The sequence below is a fragment of the Branchiostoma floridae genome, chromosome 1 (assembly GCF_000003815.2).
Source record: "Branchiostoma floridae strain S238N-H82 chromosome 1, Bfl_VNyyK, whole genome shotgun sequence".
Classification (NCBI taxonomy): domain Eukaryota; kingdom Metazoa; phylum Chordata; class Leptocardii; order Amphioxiformes; family Branchiostomatidae; genus Branchiostoma; species Branchiostoma floridae.
This window is the reverse complement of record NC_049979.1, coordinates 14,950,995-14,972,012: the sequence shown is the minus strand read 5'-3', so window position 1 is coordinate 14,972,012 and position 21,018 is coordinate 14,950,995. Positions and strand designations below refer to the sequence as shown.

The window sequence follows — 21,018 nt, the reverse complement described above, 5'->3', positions numbered from 1 at the left end:
ATTATTTGAAATAAGGCCTATATAGCAGAACTGATATATAGCAGAACTGTCTAAAGGTACGTACGGATTGGGTTGCAGTAGTGTCCATCGCCTTGGTAACCCTGACGACACCGACAGCTGAAGGACCCAGGCTGGCTGATGCAGTCAGCATTGATGTCACAGGGTTGGAAGATGCACATATTTGGAACTGGAAGGGAGACATGTTTCATTGACAAACAGAAATTTCACAGCTCTAGAACTATCTACTGATGGAGAGTGAAACAAAGTCTACAAAATACATTGCATAAACACCTTTCAAGTTATCTATAGAATAATCAGAAGTATGTCTCAATGACTGATTGTTTACTTCTTAAAACTAAACCTACAAAACTGCATACTTCATTGTTGTTCTCCTTATATTTCTGTTCTTGTTGTCCAATGAACATGATTTAATTACTGCCAAAGCATGCAATCCACAACCTAATGGACTAATAATACAGCTCAGTAAGAATCAGTTGCTCAAATCAAAAGAATAAGACAACTGTAACTACCCATGATGATCTGGTGAAAGACAGACAAGTACCTGCAGTGCCACAAGTTTGCAATAGGACAGGGAAGATAAATGTTCCAAAAGAAGCTGACTACCTCCATTGGGAAGGATGACTGGTGATGGTTTTTGTCCAGTCAAAGGTAGAAGTAGAAAAAGAAGTGTGGCAAAGGAGACTGGGACAGAGTGTACAATTACACAAGACAGAATAAAGGGAAAAAAGGGGACAGATCAGGACAGGCAGAGGAAAAAGAATACACACTGGTCACTTAAAATCTGGATGGGGAATAGGACTTTTATGCGAAGTAAAGATGCAATGACATATAGGGAAGTAGTAAAAAAAAGTGAATGGATTCCAACAAGGTGCCCTTGAAACTGGGGAAATGATTTTCCAAATTCAAAGTGACCAGTATATGAGAGAACAACAAAAGAGAGATAAGAGAAAGAAGGAAAAATGTACAACAAACAATAAGGACTAAATCTGTTCTTACTTGTACAGGTGAATCCGTTTCCAGTGAAGGGTGGTTTGCACTGACACCTGAAAGACGAGCCCTCTCTGATGCAGTCTGCATTTGCGTCACAGTTGTTGGCATCACAAGGGTCTTCCTCTGCTTACACAAAGACAAAAACATTTAAGACTCCAAACATATAACATAGTGTTGTGATTCTAACACTGTAACAGAAATACTAGTGTCATTTTATCTGGCATCTTTCCAAGCAAAAAAGTATAAAAACAATATAAATGTAATTTATGGTAATAATATAAAAGGCAATTTATAAGGCAAATTGCTAAGTTGTACAGGTTAAGAACCCAGCAATAAAATTGCTGGATGAGGATGTAACACTGATTATTTCTAAAATTAGCACCTCCATTTGTGCTTATGACAAGGACTATTTAGACTTTTTGATACAATGAAAACCTATCCTATTCAATGACAAACAACAGATCAATGGCAGATGTTTAACTTGGGACCGCGTGGCGCAGCGGCAGTGTGTTTGGCTCGAGACCAAGAGGATGCAGTTACAAATCCGGCTGCCGTGTCACCAATCTTGTGCCCTTGGGAAAGGCACTTTACACGACTTCCCTCACTTTACTCGGGTGTAAATGAGTACCTAGCTTCGACTAGGGCCGTCCCCCGGATAGGACGTTAAATGGAGGTCCCTTGTATGGGGAGAGCCGTACCCCAGGCATGTTAAAGAACCCCCACACGTGCGATGGTGCGGTGGGAGATGGTGCAAATCCTTCCGTTTAGAATCGGTGATTCTCCACAAATCACCCGGACTTGGACATCAGTCACTAATGGAGATCTGTATAACCAAACCAAACTTCTTAGTCAGAGATGAATACCAGTTTTCACCTGTACATGAGAATCCTGATCCCTGATAACCTGGCTTGCAGGCACATCTGTAGGAGTCTCCGGCAGGCACACAGTTGGCATTAGGGTCACACTGGTTGTTCTCACAGGGATCATTGACTGCAAAAGGACAAATAATGAGTTTTGAGAATTCTGAACAATCTGTAGGTAGTGCACACATGCACACACCTGTGCGTGCACACGCACACACTCTCACACATGCAAGCTGATGCTGCATAGTATTGAATACTCACACAAAACACACACACCACATAAGCTGATGCTGCCTAGTATTGAATACTCACACAAAACACACACACCACATAAGCTGATGCTGCCTAGTATTGAATACTCACACAAAACACACACACACATAAGCTGATGCTGCATAGTATTGAACACACAGCTAGCCAAGTAACTCTCATCAACATCGAATTTTGTTTAATTTTTGTTTTTTTATGCTCACAGCAACATTCTAAATTGTTTTTAAGGAAATCTGAGCCAAACAGAAGCCTCACCTCTGCAAGTGAAGCCATTGCCCAGAAACCCATCATTACAGACACACTGGTAACCAATCGGGCTGCTCGCATCCTCCACACAGCGGGCATTACGGTCACAGGCATTGTCAAGGCAAGGGTCTTGTCCTGGTCAGGATGAAGAAATATAACTAATAACTAATATAATCAAAATATGAGCATTTGACAACTACATTGAGCAATAATAAACTGTCAGCATTTCAACTAAACCATTGAAAACTGTTAACACCTTAGCTATGGAACGACTTCTATAGCCTCAGATATGAATTGTGGAAAGACTTACATACCATGATACAAGTCAATTGTGAGGAAACTAAACAAAATGCTACATTCAGCTTAGACTTACGAAGGCAGGTCTTGCCATCCGCCAGAAGTGTGAAACCAGCATTACAGATGCAGGTGAAAGGTGTTCCCAGTGGCACACATTGCCCATTGATTGGGTCACAGTCGTTGTTTGCACATGGGTCTGCAGGAGCAATCCCTGCATGAAAGAATACAGAGTAGTAATATATAATTCAACTTTAAGATGTACTAATGTAGGGAGGGGAGGAAAGCTGTTCTCTTCACATTCAATCATTAAAATGTCTACATAATTTTCTCAACTTTCCCATCAGACAGCTTCCTGCATAAAAATTAAAACTTGTCCAGCAAATCGACTTACGTGTGCATGTCCTGCCATCTCCCTGGAAGCCAGGTCTACACTGACATGTGTAGGAGTTCCCCTGGGGTACACAGAACCCATTCTCTGTATCACAGTCATTCCCATCACATGGGTCCACACTGATTCCTACAATAAACCAAAACTTGGTTAGCCTAGCAAAGAGACTAACAACTCACCCGTATGGGGAGAAAAGGGCTTGTGAGGTCCCCCTTTCTCCAAGATTACATGGGAGTACATGGGAAATGTAGGGTCTATCTTCCTACTTCGTTACAATAAATGCTTGGCAGGAAACCAACAGATGGTCTGATCTAAAAACTACCTAACAGTAAGACTTATCTGCATTTGAAACACTTATCCAGGCAAACAAAGAACCAGAAGTGATGTTTTACTTTTCCTTGTGTATAGTAGTACATATTAGAGACAGGCACATGCCAGTAGGTGCCAGTGGCTAGGCTGAGATGCTGAAAAATTAAACACAAGACAAAGACAGAAGAAGATGAAAGTAGAAAGGAAAGGGCTTGGAGCAAGTAACTTACGGGTACAGCTTCTTCCATTGCCACTGTACCCAGGGTTACACTCACACATGTAGGTGCCACCCTGGGGGACACAGTGTCCGTTGACCAAATCACAGTCATTTACCTGGCAAGGGTTAATGGCTAAAGGATGGGACACAGAAGGTGAGCGTATTGCAAGTTACTTTTAAGACACAAGCGTTGAAGCATAGAAAGAGAAGCAGGTATGCTGTGAATCCTGTTCAGGACTGAAGCATTGGGAAAAGATGAGGGACAAACAGTGTGTGTCTAGGGCATGTAGAAGGGAAATGTTACGTTTTGCCATACTCATGGACTCAAAAACACAATGCCCAACCTTTTTCTTATCAGATTATATACATGTACATCTATTGTTTTGCTCTTCCTTATAAACAAAGAGGGACCACTTGAATATAAAAGTGGACAGCAGGGACTGCTGAGATGCAATGCAACATGAGAAACTCAAGTCAATATTGCTTCAACCTACAGTATGTATGACAAAGAAATATGAAAAAAAAAGACGGGAAAGAACTCATTTCAACAAACAAAGATAACTGGTTTGCATTTACTATTTCCTGTCTTGAATTCAAAACCAGTCGGGTTAGGTTAATGAAATCAAAATGTCTGATTTGAGGAAAATAACACAGTTAAATAGTTAACTTACTGGTACATGTTCTCCCGTCACCCTGAAAACCATCCTTACACTCGCAGGTGTAACTACTGCCTTGTGGGATACATCTACCATTGGGGTCACAGTCATTGTCATCACACGGGTCTGTTGGTGGTGCAATCCCTAGAAAAAAAACATAGGATAATTTAATTGAATGTTTAACATTCACGGATAGTTTGTAACACCCAGCGTTATATGCATAACTATAAGTACAGTTATACAAGTTGCAGGCAAAATCAAGCAGTTGAAAGGTTGTAGCCCTTAGGAGGGGACTTAACTGTACTTATTGTGTGTTTATCTTGTCACCACCAGTAGAGGATTAGCTCCTCATTAAGCTTAACTGATTGTGGATGCTTTTCCTTCATGAATATCCATTGTTCCTGTATTGTTTTATCCAAGTTTGTTACATACCTGTACAGGTTCTCCCATCTCCTTGGAACCCAGGGTTGCACTCGCAGGTGTAGCTATTGCCTTGTGGGATACATCTGCCATTCTCCGAGCAGTCATTGTTCTCACACGGGTCTACTGGGGTAGTCCCTGCATGTAGAAATAGTACAATCTTGACTTAGTTCCAAATGCAAAATTCTGATGATCCATTCCTTACAAAGTAGATAGAGCACAGATCTACAAATGTGCAGATGGGCTGGAAGACATACACAAAGTTACTAACAAGTTTCTAACTTACGTAAACAAGTCCTTCCATCCCCTTGAAAACCAGGGTTACACTGGCAGGTAAATGTGTTTCCTAGTGGAATACATCGGCCATTGGCAGTGTCACAGTCATTGTTCAGGCATGGGTCCTGACCTGGATGAAAAAACTTTACAAATCACTGCCTTTCCTTTACCATCATTTCACCAAGAGTGCAAAAATACATAAAATTCTAACTCTAAGTCTGATAAACTTGTATGATTACATTATAGACGTTTTCAAGGTCAAGTACAAGCATTCTCTTTTCAATGACTGTGGGGAAACTGAAGTGTACATTAAGTAACAAACTGAAATGTCAGACTTTTGATATGGTACCCATGACATTTGCAAATCAAACTCAAAAGACTTCATCAGTGTCAATGATTCCATTTTTGATCATGAATGGAATGCCTAAAAACTGCTTATTGTACAGAGAACTTACGTAAGCACTGTATGCCATCTCCTGCAAAGCCAGGGTTACACTCGCATCTGAAGGACACCACCCCTCCGGCAGCATATGCAGGTACACACCTGCCGTTAACAGAGTCGCAGTTGTTGTTCTCACAAGGATCGATTTCTAAACAAAGGAAAGTAAAACATATCTATTAGCTTTCCATAGTTCTACAATACGAAAATCGACGAGAGCAACACTACTGTAGCTGTCTTGTTGTGGGATGTGTCCATCCTCAAGAGCAAATAATGATTTTAAAAATTGCTTCACCAAAGCACAGATGCATAAAAAATAGCCCGAGGCTGGCAGGTAGCAAACGTTTCAATACTGATCTATGTTGGACAGGAATCAGTTCTGCTCTTTCCCTTGGTTGTCCATCATAGACAGGTTACAGGTATATGAATCAGAATCTCAAAGGACATCTATACAGAAGCAGTAGTAGTAGCACTAGAAGCTGTTGAAAGAAGCACTTAAGTCAAAGCTGGTGAAAGAAAAAACTTTATTGACAAGCAGTCAGCAAGCCTCTTCCTGTGTATGGCTCCAAGCAGGTGGGTGAGTGGCAAAGCTATGAACAAGCTATCGCCAGCTGTGGGAGAACTGGATCAGAACTTACGAGCACACCTCCTGCCATCTGGTAACAACCGAAACCCTGGCCTACAGGTGCACCTGAAGTTTCTTCCCTCTGGGATACACTGTCCATTGATTGGATCACAAGGGTTCGGTACACAAGGGTTTCGTACAACCATTGCTGCAAGAGACATGTATGACATATAGATCAAAAAGCCATATCATTAAGGAAATGCAGAAAATTGTTATACACAAGCCATTGGAGTTCAGTAAGCAAATCTCCCAGTGGTTTATTCCATTCATTTCTGATTTGTAAAATGTCTCTAAAAGACCATTATTTTTCACTTGTTTATGTACAAGAGGAATATAAACCCTGGCCTGGTCACCATTTTGACAAATGGACAAGAGATATTGCTGTGCATTAGGAAAAAATGGACTAGCAGAAAGCTTCTATTGTCTCAATTCAACCTGGTTTAATTTTGAAAGAAAATGGTTTACTAAGTAAAAGATGGTCTGAACCAGAACAAAGTTGCTTTGTCTAAATTTTTAAGCAGGTTGGATTTTGAAAATAAAGGTTCACAAAAATAAATAAGAAAGGAACAGGAGTTATAAGCTTTTCCTGTCTGGCTATAGACAAATGTGAAGCACACATACCAACAGTCAAAAGACTATGACAGGAGCAAAAGAATATTAATCTCCAAGCAGATCCTACAATGGCATAAGATAGTACCAAACTGGCCAAGGAGTATAGTTAGCCAAGAGGTGCCCATTTGCCATGTAGAATCTGCCTCCAGTCGGCTAGAACAAAGGCTATTAACATCCAACTGTTTCCCATTCAAACTATGCTTGAAGTGTAGGTGCTAATTGCCCTCCTTCCTGTTTGGTGCTAAATTCCAACTGGAGCATTTGCTGGTCACTGACTTTGTCGCTCGTAAAATAATTAGCACATGACAACAGGGAGGGGCAGCAACACCAATGTTGAATAGAAAAACACACTCCTAAGCCGGCTTCACTCCTCTGCCAGCTTTTGATACTATCTTATGCTACCATAGGATCTGCTTGGAGATTAAAAGAATATGACAACTGCAAAGCAGTAACACAAGAAGAAAGCTTGCACTGTCTAGATCTGGTAAAAGAAAAAAAAGCTTGATTAGTCAAAGTTTAAAGCAACTGCAGTTGTACCATTGTGGGTCTGACTGTAAGCAAGTGGCAGTGGTGAAGGCAGAAGTGATTGCCAGCTGTAAAAAAGACTGCATCAGAACTTACGAGCACATGTCCTGCCATCTGGTAACAACTGAAACCCTGGCCTACAGGTGCACCTGAAGTTTCTTCCCTCCGGGGTACACAGGCCATTGATTGGATCACAGGGATTCGGTACACAAGGATTAAATAGTGGGGGGATAGTAATGGCTGCAAGAATATGACATTAATGTGAGTGGTTAACTAATAATGTGATGGAAAAGGCCATCATTCTGTAAATGGAAATATCAGACTTCCTGACTGTGCTATTTCATAAAAGGGTACAGTGTGAGCTTTGATGTTTTACAAATCACAAATTATAAAACACACAATGTAAAAGAGAAAAGCCACATTAACTGTGATAGCATGGAAAATGAATTGAGATGACTCACCATTACAAGTCCTTCCGTCTGGAGCCAACTGGAATCCTGGCCGACATACACATCTGAAGTTGTCTCCTTCTGGGATACACTGGGCATTGGTCGGGTCACATGGGTTAGGTTGGCAGGGGTCTCTCCGCAGCTCTAGGGTTTAAACAATAGCGTGTCACATCAAGAGCACATTCTGGAAACTTGAAATAGTAGATCTAACATTTGAGCACCTATGCACAGCAGCTACTCCTGTATTGAATTGAACCAGCAAAAGGAAGAGCCTCTTGCCAAGCAGGTGCCCAACAGGATTGTCAGTGCAACTCACGGGCACAAGTCCGTCCATCCCCCATGAGCTGGAACCCTGCACTACATGTGCACCTGAACGTCGATCCTTGTGGAATGCACTGTCCACGGACTCGGTCGCATGGATTTGGGAAACAGGGATTTGGTGGGGGTACGGCTTTACACACAAAGAGGACAGAATTAGAGTATAATTATCTATGCTATTACTATTGAAAGTAATGTTAGTTACATGAAACAAGTAGTGACGAAAAAACTTATAGATACATAATCGGCTGTCTGGGTGGCCAGTTGAAAAACTGATCTACCTGGGTAAATGTCAGGTTCCAAACACATTGAAGAGTCACTGAAGTTAGAAGAAAAATACAGGCAATAAAGACTTGCTCTGTCTTCTTTGTCTTCTATGTTATGCCATGAATGTGTTAAATCATATCACTTTTCTTATTTCCCATTGCACTATCTAAAGAATGTGCTCTTTCCAACATTCTTCTCTGGCATACCCATAACCAGAAAAATATGTCTCGTGGTTTCATTTCCTTGCATTTTGTAACACCCAATGATGAAAACTTACGAAGACATGTTCTGCTGTCTGCAGACAGCTGAAAACCTGGATTACATTCACATCTGTACTGAAAGCCTTGTAGAGGTACACATCGACCATTGGTAGGATCACAGGGGTTGGGAACACATGGGTTAAAGACTTGTCCTGAAAGACAGACAGTTTAGACAATTTGGTTAGACTTAGACAACACATTGAAATTAGTTTTTTCGAATCATACATTAAACTTAACCCAGATTTTATGGTGTGGCCTTAAACATCCTTTGGCACAATTGCTATCAACCTGCAAGAGGGCCCCACATCATGTTCAAGTGAAAGATTGGGACTTACGAGTACACGTTCTTCTGTCCGATGACAGTTGATAGCCAGGGTTACACAAACACTGGTACACAGAGCCCTGAGCAACACATCTGCCATTTGTGGGATCACAGGGGTTAGGGCTGCATGGGTCGACTGCTTGTCCTAGAAGTTGAAAACAAAGGCTTAATTTAGACCAAAACACACAAAAATAGACCTTTCCTGTTAATTGGTAGGTTTCCTGATAGGTGACAGTTCACTGATTATGTGATACACGCCACTTGTGTTGTCAAAAATCTGATTGATGACCTAAAAAAAAAAAAAGAATCACCAAGACTTACGAGTACATGTCCTTCTGTCTGTAGACATCTGGTAACCAGCGTTACATGCACACTGGTACGTAGAGCCTTGTGGTATACACCGGCCATTTCTGGGATCACAGGGGTTGGGGCTGCAGGGGTTGACTGCTTGACCTAGAAGACAAAAAGACAATTAGGTATTTTGGTACATCTTCTGATGAATGGTAGTATGTTGGTTACGCAATACACAGTCCATTCCTTCCATGGATTCAAAAATCTAATTATTGATAACTGCAAGGAATGATTAAAACTTATGAGTACTTCTGACTGACCACTTGGGCTGGCATAAACCATTGGATCATGCGCCAGCCATTCAAGTAACACAGGTATTAGGGATGCATGGGTTTTCAGTTAAAAGCAGAAACTGATACAGTACTAACAAAATTTTATGACGCGCATAGATTTTCCACTCTCTGTGTTGAAGTAACCGACTAATACTTACGAGTACATGTTCTTCTGTCTGCTCCCAGCTGGTAACCAGCGTTACATGTACACTGGTATGTTGAGCCTTGTGGTATACACCGGCCATTTGTGGGATCACAGGGGTTGGGGCTGCAGGGGTTGACTGCTTGTCCTGTAACACAAACACACGCATTCCGGTTTGAAAGAAGGTCTTTTTACATTAGAAAGGTTTGAATACTGGAGAAAATGTTTAGTTCAATCAGATATAAGTTCACAACCAAAAGACTTACGAGTACATGTCCTTCTGTCTGAAGACAGCTGGTAACCAGCGTTACATGCACACTGGTACGTAGAGCCTTGTGGTATACACCGACTATTTCTGGGATCACAAGGGTTGGGGCTGCATGGGTTGACTGCTTGTCCTGTAAATTGTACATTACAGTAAGACCACAACAATACACTAGGTTACACAGAGACCTGTCCTATCAACCAATTCAAAAAAAGGAAACATTTATAGACAGTGTGCATGATGACTTAAAAAATTCCACTCCACTGAGATTCATGAAAAGACTTACGAGTACATGTTCTTCTATCTGCTCCCAATTGATAACCAGGGTTACATGTACACTGGTACGTAGAACCTTGTGGTATACACCGGCCGTTTGTGGGATCACAGGGGTTGGGGCTGCAGGGGTTGACTGCTTGTCCTGCAACACACACATTTTGGTTAGAACACAAAAAAATCTCTTGCAAGTTACATAGAGCTAGCTCTTACAATCTCCAAGGTCCGAACAATGAACTTAAAGTTGTACTGGACCTGATTTTGAGGACTTACATGACCTAAAATAAAACACATGCACGCAAAGACTTTGAAACATTGAAAAAAAAAACTAACCATAATATCAAAATGTTTCCACAATATTGTTACTGATAAAAACAAAATGTAACATTCCCTGAGATAATCACAAATACTTACGGGTACATGTCCTTCTGTCTGCTCCCAGCTGATAACCAGCATTACATGTACACTGATACGTAGAGCCTTGTGGTATACACCGGCCATTTGTGGGATCACAGGGGTTGGGGCTGCAGGGATTGACTGCTTGTCCTGACATATAGAAATTTTGTTACTAGTACATAGGACAAACATGAAAACATTATAACAAAGCTTTTGATTACATTGAACATCTTTTAATAATAACTTGAAAAGGAAAGGTCATCTTTCCTTTGACAATAACTAAAACTTACGAGTACATGTCCTTCTGTCTGCTCCTAGCTGGTAACCAGCGTTACATGCACACTGATACGTAGAGCCTTGTGGTATACACCGGCCATTTGTGGGATCACAGGGGTTGGGGCTGCATGGGTTGACTGCTTGTCCTATAATAGAAACACTTTGGTCACTAATATCAAGCTTGTAACCTAAAACAATTTGGGGAAAAGAAAAATAGGACCTGATTTCAGGTCTGTGTAATCTCCAGAATCATTCACAACAGTATTGAAGACCAAAACTAAGTTAGAACCAAAAGACTTACGAGTACATGTTCTTCTGTCTGCTCCTAGCTGGAAACCAGCATTACATGTACACTGGTACGTAGAGCCTTGTGGTATACATCGGCCATTTGAGGGATCACAAGGGTTGGGGCTGCAAGGGTTGACTGCTTGTCCTGTAGGATGACAACATACATAAGGGCACAAAAGTCAACGGGAAGGTGAAAGACCATTGAAAGGATAATCCTAGCAAAAAATTAATCTGAATTCTGACTGACAAAGACAAGTTGTCTTATCTTAAGTTGAACACTGAAACCACTTACGGGTACATGTCCTTCTGTCTGCTCCTAGCTGGTAACCAGCGTTACATGTACACTGGTACGTAGAGCCTTGTGGTATACACCGACCATTTGTGGGATCACAGGGGTTGGGGCTGCATGGGTTGACTGCTTGTCCTAGAAGTAGAAACAAAGGCTTAGATTAGATTAGACCGACAAAAAAATAGACTTTTCTCTTAACTCAATTCTTCCGACAGCAAGTGGTGGATTGGTAGGTTTCCTGGTACTAGGCAAGATATTGGCTATGTGATATACTCCACATGTGATACAGTTCGCATCTGGCTGATGACTATGAGAAAACAGTCTTAACATTTGCAAGGAATCACCAAGACTTACGAGTACATGTTCTTCTGTCTGAAGACAGCTGGAAACCAGGGTTACATGTACACTGGTATGTTGAGCCTTGTGGTATACACCGGCCATTTGTAGGATCACAAGGGTTCGGACTGCATGGGTCTCTGGCTATAGCTAGAATAGAAGAAGAAAACAAATATCCTGATTATAAACTTATTTGCATTGTATGATGTAAAATATATATAATCCTCGCAAAAATGGATCTGAATTCACGTTTTTTGGTACCTTGCATATTTCATCTGACTGAAAGTTGTCTTAACTTAAGGTGAACATTGAAACTTACGAGTACATGTTCTTCTGTCTGAAGACAGCTGGAAACCAGGGTTACACAAACACTGGTATGTGGAGCCTTGTGGCACACAGCGGCCATTTCTGGGATCACAGGGGTTGGGGTTACACGGATCAACTGCTTGTCCTGTAACAGAAAGTTGTCATCAGAAACCAAAACTCCCGATGCTAAAATGCGTCTCCAAAAAACATTTCATCAAACAATGACAAAAAGTAAATAGCCATGGAAAAATTTCTAATGGCAGCAAGTAACATTTTGTCTATATTTGTTTCTTTTTACTTGTATATTTACTGCTCTATCAAATCAGTATACAGTTTACTGAATGACATTCATAAGTAAGTGAAGAAACATCATGGCCTAAAAATCTGTAGCATCTCTTTTCTGAATTGCATGCACAAATCAGCTGCTTGTCCCTAAAATGAAATTTTGTAATTGTTGAATAGTAGATAGCCCTTGGTGCCTGTAGACAGCATCACACTCTACTGGAAAATGATGAACTGCCTTGTTTCTATTCTGGATACTGCAGTAAAAACTTTTTATCATCTGAAAAATTAGGGAAACTTACGTAAGCATGATGTGCCAGCTGGTCCTAGCTGAAATCCATTGGAACACTGACATCTGTATGTAGAACCCTGTGCAAGGCAGCGATTACTTGCACCACAAGGGTTCGGATTGCATGGGTCTCTGGATATAGCTAGAATGGAAGAAGAAAACAAATGTCCTGATTACAAACTGATTTTGGATTGCATATGATATATCTGGTTCTATACAATAGAAATATATATATCACTAGTACTTATGTAAAACACACACTGCATCATCAAATATTCCATGTTTGTGGAAAACTGACATGGCCAAAGGAAAGCCACTGGCCAAACATCAAACAAGAGCGTCAAGCTTCTGTGGCCTAACACCAGAAGCTATCTTCCACCAAAAAATTCAAAATCACAGGTGGTTGAGAAATCACATGAGATATCAATACCAAAAGTTCCTTGGCAGTATTGTGGACAGCCACAGAGAGCCCCAAAACTACATGTATTTCCAGTTTGTCACCACAAACCAAATGTAAAACCAATCCACCCATCCATGATGTCATTGATTATCCATCTTTCAGATATTGTGGTGACCAACATACAGATACATAGACAGACAGACAAACGCGGCCTAAAATATAATTTTGATGAAAGTAGTAAGTACTTTAAGAGCCCCCAAAAAATTGATAATGGCCATTCTTGAGCAACCACATTCAGGACAAAGATGCATGGTAATAGTGCATGTGGTATAAGCAGTGCCCTGGCTCAACTTACAGGTGCAGGTCAGACCATCGCCCGTGTACCCAAGCTGGCAGCGGCAGGTGTAACTGTTTCCAAGCGGGATGCACTCCGCCCTCTCATGGCACCGGTTTGACTGCTCACAAGCATTAGCAGCTGAACCAAGCATGCAGACATGCACAGTTTAGCAAAAAAGGGTTAGCAAATCCATCATGAATAAGTATGTACTATTTCTTGTATATTTGTCAGTATGTTGATGTAATGGTGAGAAGTATTAAAAATAATGTCACTGCAGCACATGAGGCCTGATCTGACATCAATTCGAATTAATGCTCAGTTAAGTGCATCTGCTGATGATGACATATCATAAAAGCAAAGGTTAACATATGCCCACCCCTAATATTCTTAGGGTTTTGAAACATGAAGGTAATTAAGTTCCATACTTAGGTACGTTGTCCACCCTGCTGGAGCAGTGCTTTTAAGTGACTACCATTGAAACTTACAACCAATCAAAGACACACCAAAGATGGAAGTCTCACCAGAGCACGTTCTGCCATCACCGCGGTAACCAGTCTTGCACTCGCAGGTGTATATTCCCTCCCCGCGGTCCACACAGATGGCGTTAACGTCACAGATCGATGAGCCGCACACACCTGACTGTCTAGTCTCTCCTGTCAAAGCACCTCTGTCCGCTGCACACAACACAGCATGGGTGTTACCATGAATCTACCAATTACGTTAATGTTAAAATTTAAAGCCTCTCACGCATATTAAATTCCATGAAAAACACTTTGTTATGAATTACCACGCAATGGGTTAAATTGTCCAAGAAATGTCTCAATATATCATAAAAGGTTCCCTTACGATAACAGCCAAACCCATCGCCGATGTACCCAGGCTGGCACTTGCAGGTGTAGGCAGACCCAATGGCTATGCAGTCGGCGTTTGGATCACAGGTATTTTGGGCGCAGGCATCATAGGGCTGAATCAACTCAGCTGTGAGGATAAAGAGCCAAAAAGTCATCTTGCTGTGGTATCAGTTATATTCTGAAACATTTCCGAATGCAAGGGCCTTAAAAAAATATACAAAAGGATAGCATATTTGATGACAAGGTACACCTTAAAAGCAACTAAAACGCTGACTATTTTCCACCAAAAAATGACCCAATGTGCATAAATGGACTACAGTATCACACTCAATCTTATGCTATCCATGAAAATGACTATGGACTAAACATGCTACAGTGAAACATTTAAGTGCAAGTGACTACAGAAGGCTACTGAAGGAGTGTTTCCTATGACAGCACTACAGTACAGATGGCTAAAAGTAGGAAGCTACTTGTGTGCCTGCTTCAGTCAGAAGAAGCAGAGGCAGAGGATCCGAGATGTGTCCAGAAGTGATGAGAGGAAGCTCCATTAGAAGTCAGCGGGCATTACTGTCATATTCTCCAGCGTCAGAATGACCGTAATGCTCGCTGCTTTCCAACAGGCCAAAGATGGAGTCCAGGAGCAGCAGGGTGAATCGAGTAGAGCTCCAGAAGACTAGAGGCAGGCTATATGTGGTCATTCTAGCATGGACTGTAACTCTAATCTGTGTTATTATTACACTACAGGTCTATGGGTAGATTATGTGAAGTTTCATGGCTAAGTCATTAAACAGAGTTCTTATTGTACTGTAGACGCTTTGTCCCTACAGTCCTCATCTGAACTTAGTCAGGAATTTGGGCAAAGGCAATCAATCTCTTATGATAAAAGTTTAACAGGGGGATATGGATACACTGATAAGAATTAGTCTACTGGGTTTGAATACTCTACTGGGTTTGAATACTCAAGCTTTAAAGAAATACACATGTAACAGATTAGCTTCAGTGTATGATCCTTCATCTACCATAACCTGTTTTACCGAATACAGTAAGGATTGATATCCGACCTGTATTTGTAACATTTTAATTTTCATAGATAACTTAAGCACCACTAACATAAGTGCATCTTAAAAATCTAGTAAGACCAAATATCTTATTACAGTTTGCACTCACGTGTACACTGTAGACCGTTTCCTTGGAAACCCTGGTTACACCTGCATGAGTACCTGTCCTGGTATGGGATGCACTGGGCATTAGGGTCACACCTGTTCTGTTCACAGGGGTCAGTCGAGGTCGCCAAGTCAAGAGCTGGAGGACGCAGGAGATGAGGGAACTTTTATCATATACAGCAGTATGCTTAAGATTTGTGTTTGATGTCTGTTATTTAATCCGATGTTGTTCTTCTGCCCAAGCCACAAAAGATGGCCCCTTTCCACACAAAATAATCTGAAAACAAAACTTGTATAATTAGAATATGGAAAATTAAGACAGTAAACTGTGTCTCGCTGTAGCTATTGATTTCATGAACAAGGAAAAGCCATAACATTAGAACTTGCACTTAGGATGAGGATACTTCACTACCAAAAATGTCAGTAGTCATCTACAACATTCTTTCTGAAAGTAAAAGCTACAACAAATTTAGAACAAAATTTTGTGATGAAGATGCAAGTCAACAAGACAGATTGGAATGATAAAAAGTGAGATGAGTTCTTTAGTTTTGAAATCAAAACTACAAGGAATACTGAAACTCTTGTCCATAAAAGTAATAAAAAGTAAAGGCAACAAAAATGCTTACAGAGCACGCATGTGCGTCCATCTCCAGCATACCCAGGGCCACACAGACACATGAACTTGAAGGCGTTTATCTCTACACAGTCAGCAGCAGGGTGGCAGTCATGGTTTGAGCAGGGGCTGGCAGCTGAAAGCAGGGGAGGGGGAAGGTGCAGAGGCAGCATGAGCAGGAAGGACTGAAGCAGGGGGATTACATAAGCAAGCTGTGTACTTGTAACACAAATGGCACAAACATGCATTAAAAGAAAAACACTGCAAGCATTATATATGCACTTACTTTTGATACGTGCTTCTGCTTAATATGCATTCTGAAGAAAAAACAATGTTTGCAGTGCCACATACAGCAATCTATTAGCCAAAATTTCAATACTTCTTTTGTTCAGGTGAGTAATAACAATACCTGTTACTGATTTACAAGCAGTCTATTAGCTAATATATTGGATCAGCAAGAGCTTAAAACATTGAATTGCAGTGTAATTGAGCTAAGCAAGTCAGTCTGTGTATCTGAAGTGAAGAAAGACTTCTTCTGCAGAATAATCAGCATGTCTATATGCTAGAAACGACAACACATTTTAGTTTACTGTACCAACACATTAGTGAAAGGTGTATATCTGTATCTAGACATGGGGCAACCACTACACATGTTGCGCATACCGTCACATCTGAATCCAGTGCCTGAGTACCCTGGCATGCACTTGCACTCGTACTCATTGGCCACCCCTGCTACACAATACGCATTAATGTCGCACATGTGATCCCCTGTGTAACAGGGGTTGACAGGAAGGGAAGCACTCTTGGTCATCCTGACAACTCCGTTGATGCCACACATGCTCTCTCCACTGTGGCAGGGGTTGGCTGAAAAGGAAGTAGGGTTGGTTCACTGAATCACTTCTGCAGCAGGACAGGCACTGTGATGTCCACTCTCAACCTGGTATTCTGGTGACACTAGGGGTTAAACATAACCATGTGTGTGGGTCAAACATGTTCCTGATCCTCACACTAAGTTATGCATGGACCTGTAACTGGACCTTTCAGCAGAGCCACAAGGGCCAAGAGGTTATCAGTATAGATTAGTAAATGAAGGTTAATACTGTGCTAGAGTACTGGTACTGATCATCTTGATTGTGTTATTAGAAAGTACGTTATCTGGTACAGATCAGCTACCGCCCAAGGAAATACATGCACCCACCTCATCACTGTTACCACTTACACAAGGACCACTCAACTTCTAGGAAGTTACACAAGGATCGTTCTATTCTGAGCAGGGGTGATATGGATGTGTTCTGTAATCATTTGGGAATCTGATTTAAAACACAATTCCAAGTGTCTGTCACAGTTGAGTAAGCTATTAGGATGACAGAACTTTTAAGGCAAATTTACTAATATAAACTTAAAGCTTACATAAGGATCGTATTTAAATCACATAAGGATTACATTAGCTGGAGATGAAAACTTACATGAGGATGATTCTATTTTGATCAGGGGTGCAATTGATGTTGTTTTGAAATAACATGTATATTTATAATATGTATATTTGAATCAAAATAAGAATGTTACAGAGAAGTAAATTATTACAAATGCAAAATGTCAATTTGACAATTCAATTGTTTTGCCTCTCCATTGGAGTATCACAGCAATACAATCTAGAAGATATACTCACATCTGCAATTGTAGCCAGTTCCAGTATAGCCAGGCTGACACATGCAGGTGTAGTCTTGCTTACACGGGCAGTCGCTGGGTACAGGGTTGGGGATGCAGACTGCGTTCACATCACACCTGTTCCCCACACAGGGGTTCTGCAGCTGGCTGGCAGGGCTCATGGAGTCAATCTTCATCAAATCTAAAGGAGAGTAGATGAAAAATGTGTGTGAAAACCTTTATTGACAGCCATAATTTCTTTATATCAACAGACTGATCCAGCAGCCCCATTGACCCAAAAACATCTGTCAAGATGTTTCTATGCATTATCTGTGTTAACCAAATAGCAGACATGCTCTGCTAGCCAAATGTAGCCACTGTCTTATTGGCTGAATAACTTGTTTTCAGGGACATCCAGGATTGATAACCATGTGTACTGTTCCTGCCAGTAGAGTTCTGAATATGAAATCTGGTTAATTGTATTCAAGTAAGTTGTGGTGTCCTGTAACATTAGCTGTGCAACCATACCTGGACAACCATAACATTGCTTTGTGGTGATAATAGATAAAGGAATAAATACATTAGTCAATAAATGTCTTGAACTTGACATGCAGTGCAAGTACTATTCAAGGCCTAACATATGAAAAGGCCCTTCCTTCACCCCCTTATCACCATCACATTTAACAATTAGAGATGAAGACTAAACTAATGCTACACAAATCTAACACCTTGGTTCTAGGAATTCATTTCCTATTTATGCAATGGGACAGAAAAGGGTCTCAACATTTCATAATTTTTTTTCCATATATATCCAATCTTCCTGCAAAGACCCGAGAACCAAGACATTAGATTGATGTAGCCCACTTCCTCCTATCTACCCCAGGTCAATAAGAACCTGTGTAGCGGAGCTGTCGTTTCACCCGCGAGGGGGAACCAACATCACAGTCGCAGAACAAGGGGTCTGTTCTTCCAGCATCTGGAAAGGGCAGGCAGTGTTACTGGGGTGCATCAAGACAAGTCCTCTGTTTCACAACACACCTTCTTACCATTGTCACAGGTGGTCATACTGTGCAATTACCATGAAATAACAGCATACTTCTTTGATTTAGCAAGCTGTCTTACAACTGGACATGCTGGCAAGGAAGTGATGTGAGAAAACTTTCAATTTAAATTTGTGTATCATGGACCATAATTCAACACTGGTAAAACATGCTGACTTAAAAATAAAGTGAGCTTGCTTAAGGGTTAGAATCATACAACAGACGTATGGGACTAACATTTGAGCAATAGTTTAATTCTACCATTCACCAACCTCTTTTTGTTCTCCTTGTCTTATTCTTGTTCTTCTTTGTCGTGTTGACTCCCTTCCAGACAACAGACTGTTTGGGGCGGCACTTCCCTGCCACCTCAACAAACCCTGGCTTGCACTTGCAGATGAGTGACGCCTCGTCATTGTCGGGGTTATAACGACCAACGCAGACTGCATGTCTGCCACAACTGGTCTTGTTACAGGGGTTGGGGTAGTCTTTCAATGGAAGACAACTAGTGTCAGTGATTTAATACTACTTATTAGCTCCAACACTATGCCCTATTGTACATGTACCTACTTGTAGTTGTACTAACAAATGTTCAAACTATGACAATATATGGGGGGGGGAATGAGGTAAGGATTATTTTGGCAAGTGAAGTGCATCAATATAACATGCAACAGAAGTCAACATTAGGGCAACATGAGATTTTTTAACATGCAGATTAGAAGGGAAGATGTAACCAAAAACAGAATTTACAAATTATGGTTTTAACTTCACGCAAAAGACAAGCAATGGCAGTTGAGTATGGATCATAAGGAAAGGTATCTTACATAACTGTCTTACATAATATGATTTTACAAGCCTAAATCATGTGTTCACCTTTAACACAGTGGTCGCCCTTCTCTCTGTATCCTGGCAGGCACTTACACTCGTACCTCAGACCGGCCCTCTTAACACACATGGAGGTCTCCTCATCACAGCCGTGAGAGCCCTCCACACATGGGTGCTCAAACTTAAACTCTGGGGAGGAACCAACTCGACACATGGAACAACAACAACGATAACAACAACAACAAGCGTCACCACCAGTTTGCAAGCATCATCACCAGATAGGGTCCCATGCTTGGAAATGTGGGTAGATGAACCAAACACCACCACCCGCCATAGCTTACCGCCATGCAAGAGAGAGAGGACATGCGATCGGAGGTAGCAAACATTGGGGAAAGTAGCAGAGAGTGAACACAACTAGTCTTTTCCATTATCTATTCAGAAGCTAAGATTCAAATAGAACATGCATGAAGCACCGTTAGTTTCAACAAAAATTACCATAAGTTGTTATTCTAGAAAGCAGAGTTTGCTATAGTATGTTACATGAAACACTGAACAACAAAGTAAAAAAAAAAAGACTAAAATTAAGCTTTAAAGGGGACTGGTATACTCACAAACATTTTGAGGAAACATAATCTGCAAAAGCAGTTGGCATGCAACAGGCATGCAACAGGCAAACACACACACAAGAAGAAAGAAGGGAGGTAACATTTACAAACATGTGATCACATGCCCTCCCTTTCCAGCCAAGGCGAGCAACTTACCATACAGCATAGTTAACAATACGCTTAGCAAGCTTTTTACCTGTGACCCATGACCTACCTACACACGTGCGGCCGTCACCAGTGAAACCAGGGTTGCACTCGCACCTGTACCGCCCTGCGCCTAGAGGGATGCAGCGAGCACGCTCAAGAGAATCACAGTCGTTGGTTCCGTCATAGCACGGGTTTTGAGATGGCTGGGGAGAAAGTGCTGGAAAACAAGGTTCTCGTAGTTACTAACGTTTTGAATATTTATAGATCAGATTTCAATTTTGGTCAGTTCAGGATTTACTTGCTTGTATCAAGACCTACCATCTAACAGCACACAAGTTTTCATGCTGTATCTCTGTCAAGATTTGATTTTCTCTCAATTGCACTGTTTTGTCAACAGGTGGCAATACAAGTGCAGATAAATCTATACATAAACATTATGACATTCAGTCTACCATAGACATCACACAAAAATCCCAAACAACAACTTACCAGTGCAGGAAGAGAAGCCATCCCCTTCATAGCCAGGAGGACAAACACAACGGAAAGTTCCAATCTCGTTGATGCAGTTGGCATTGGGAGCACAAGGTGGCGTTCCACTAGTGCACTCGTCGATATCTGAAAACAGTCACAGCAATAGATTGCTTTTAACAACAAGACAGAGTGTAATGTCACCTTTCTGTTAAGTCAAGTCTTAGGCAGAAATTCTGCTGTGATGAGTGAGTTATCTTCTTGTTGAAAAAAAGACAGATTGAGGGTCAGAAGATTGTTATACCTTGACAATTGCGCCCATCTCCAGTGTAGCCTCCCACACACTCACAGGTGTACTGCTGCCCCTCCAGGGCCACACAGCGGGCACGA

General features: G+C 41.3%; 1 protein-coding gene across 1 annotated transcript in view; it reads right to left on the bottom strand.

Annotated features, from left to right (window-relative positions):
• The window catches only part of LOC118409603 (fibrillin-2-like), a 51,168-nt gene that overhangs the window by 13,590 nt on the left and 16,560 nt on the right, over positions 1 to 21,018 (bottom strand). The window contains exons 11-52 of the mRNA XM_035810780.1: positions 20,933 to 21,016; positions 20,650 to 20,775; positions 20,228 to 20,377; positions 19,457 to 19,597; positions 18,859 to 19,071; positions 18,442 to 18,522; positions 17,569 to 17,748; positions 16,563 to 16,763; positions 15,913 to 16,035; positions 15,291 to 15,425; positions 14,119 to 14,250; positions 13,794 to 13,946; positions 13,291 to 13,410; positions 12,549 to 12,677; positions 11,978 to 12,109; positions 11,677 to 11,808; positions 11,326 to 11,457; positions 11,047 to 11,178; positions 10,760 to 10,891; positions 10,488 to 10,619; positions 10,087 to 10,218; positions 9,802 to 9,933; positions 9,552 to 9,683; positions 9,092 to 9,223; positions 8,784 to 8,915; positions 8,466 to 8,600; positions 7,920 to 8,054; positions 7,616 to 7,747; positions 7,251 to 7,394; positions 6,031 to 6,165; positions 5,409 to 5,543; positions 4,964 to 5,083; positions 4,690 to 4,815; positions 4,273 to 4,401; positions 3,507 to 3,734; positions 3,255 to 3,287; positions 3,079 to 3,204; positions 2,764 to 2,898; positions 2,400 to 2,525; positions 1,885 to 2,001; positions 1,018 to 1,134; positions 65 to 187 (exon numbers count right to left, since the gene is read on the bottom strand). Coding sequence (XP_035666673.1) covers positions 65 to 187; positions 1,018 to 1,134; positions 1,885 to 2,001; positions 2,400 to 2,525; positions 2,764 to 2,898; positions 3,079 to 3,204; positions 3,255 to 3,287; positions 3,507 to 3,734; positions 4,273 to 4,401; positions 4,690 to 4,815; positions 4,964 to 5,083; positions 5,409 to 5,543; positions 6,031 to 6,165; positions 7,251 to 7,394; positions 7,616 to 7,747; positions 7,920 to 8,054; positions 8,466 to 8,600; positions 8,784 to 8,915; positions 9,092 to 9,223; positions 9,552 to 9,683; positions 9,802 to 9,933; positions 10,087 to 10,218; positions 10,488 to 10,619; positions 10,760 to 10,891; positions 11,047 to 11,178; positions 11,326 to 11,457; positions 11,677 to 11,808; positions 11,978 to 12,109; positions 12,549 to 12,677; positions 13,291 to 13,410; positions 13,794 to 13,946; positions 14,119 to 14,250; positions 15,291 to 15,425; positions 15,913 to 16,035; positions 16,563 to 16,763; positions 17,569 to 17,748; positions 18,442 to 18,522; positions 18,859 to 19,071; positions 19,457 to 19,597; positions 20,228 to 20,377; positions 20,650 to 20,775; positions 20,933 to 21,016 — 5,616 coding nt within the window. The remainder of the gene's footprint in view (positions 1 to 64; positions 188 to 1,017; positions 1,135 to 1,884; positions 2,002 to 2,399; positions 2,526 to 2,763; positions 2,899 to 3,078; positions 3,205 to 3,254; positions 3,288 to 3,506; positions 3,735 to 4,272; positions 4,402 to 4,689; positions 4,816 to 4,963; positions 5,084 to 5,408; positions 5,544 to 6,030; positions 6,166 to 7,250; positions 7,395 to 7,615; positions 7,748 to 7,919; positions 8,055 to 8,465; positions 8,601 to 8,783; positions 8,916 to 9,091; positions 9,224 to 9,551; positions 9,684 to 9,801; positions 9,934 to 10,086; positions 10,219 to 10,487; positions 10,620 to 10,759; positions 10,892 to 11,046; positions 11,179 to 11,325; positions 11,458 to 11,676; positions 11,809 to 11,977; positions 12,110 to 12,548; positions 12,678 to 13,290; positions 13,411 to 13,793; positions 13,947 to 14,118; positions 14,251 to 15,290; positions 15,426 to 15,912; positions 16,036 to 16,562; positions 16,764 to 17,568; positions 17,749 to 18,441; positions 18,523 to 18,858; positions 19,072 to 19,456; positions 19,598 to 20,227; positions 20,378 to 20,649; positions 20,776 to 20,932; positions 21,017 to 21,018) is intronic.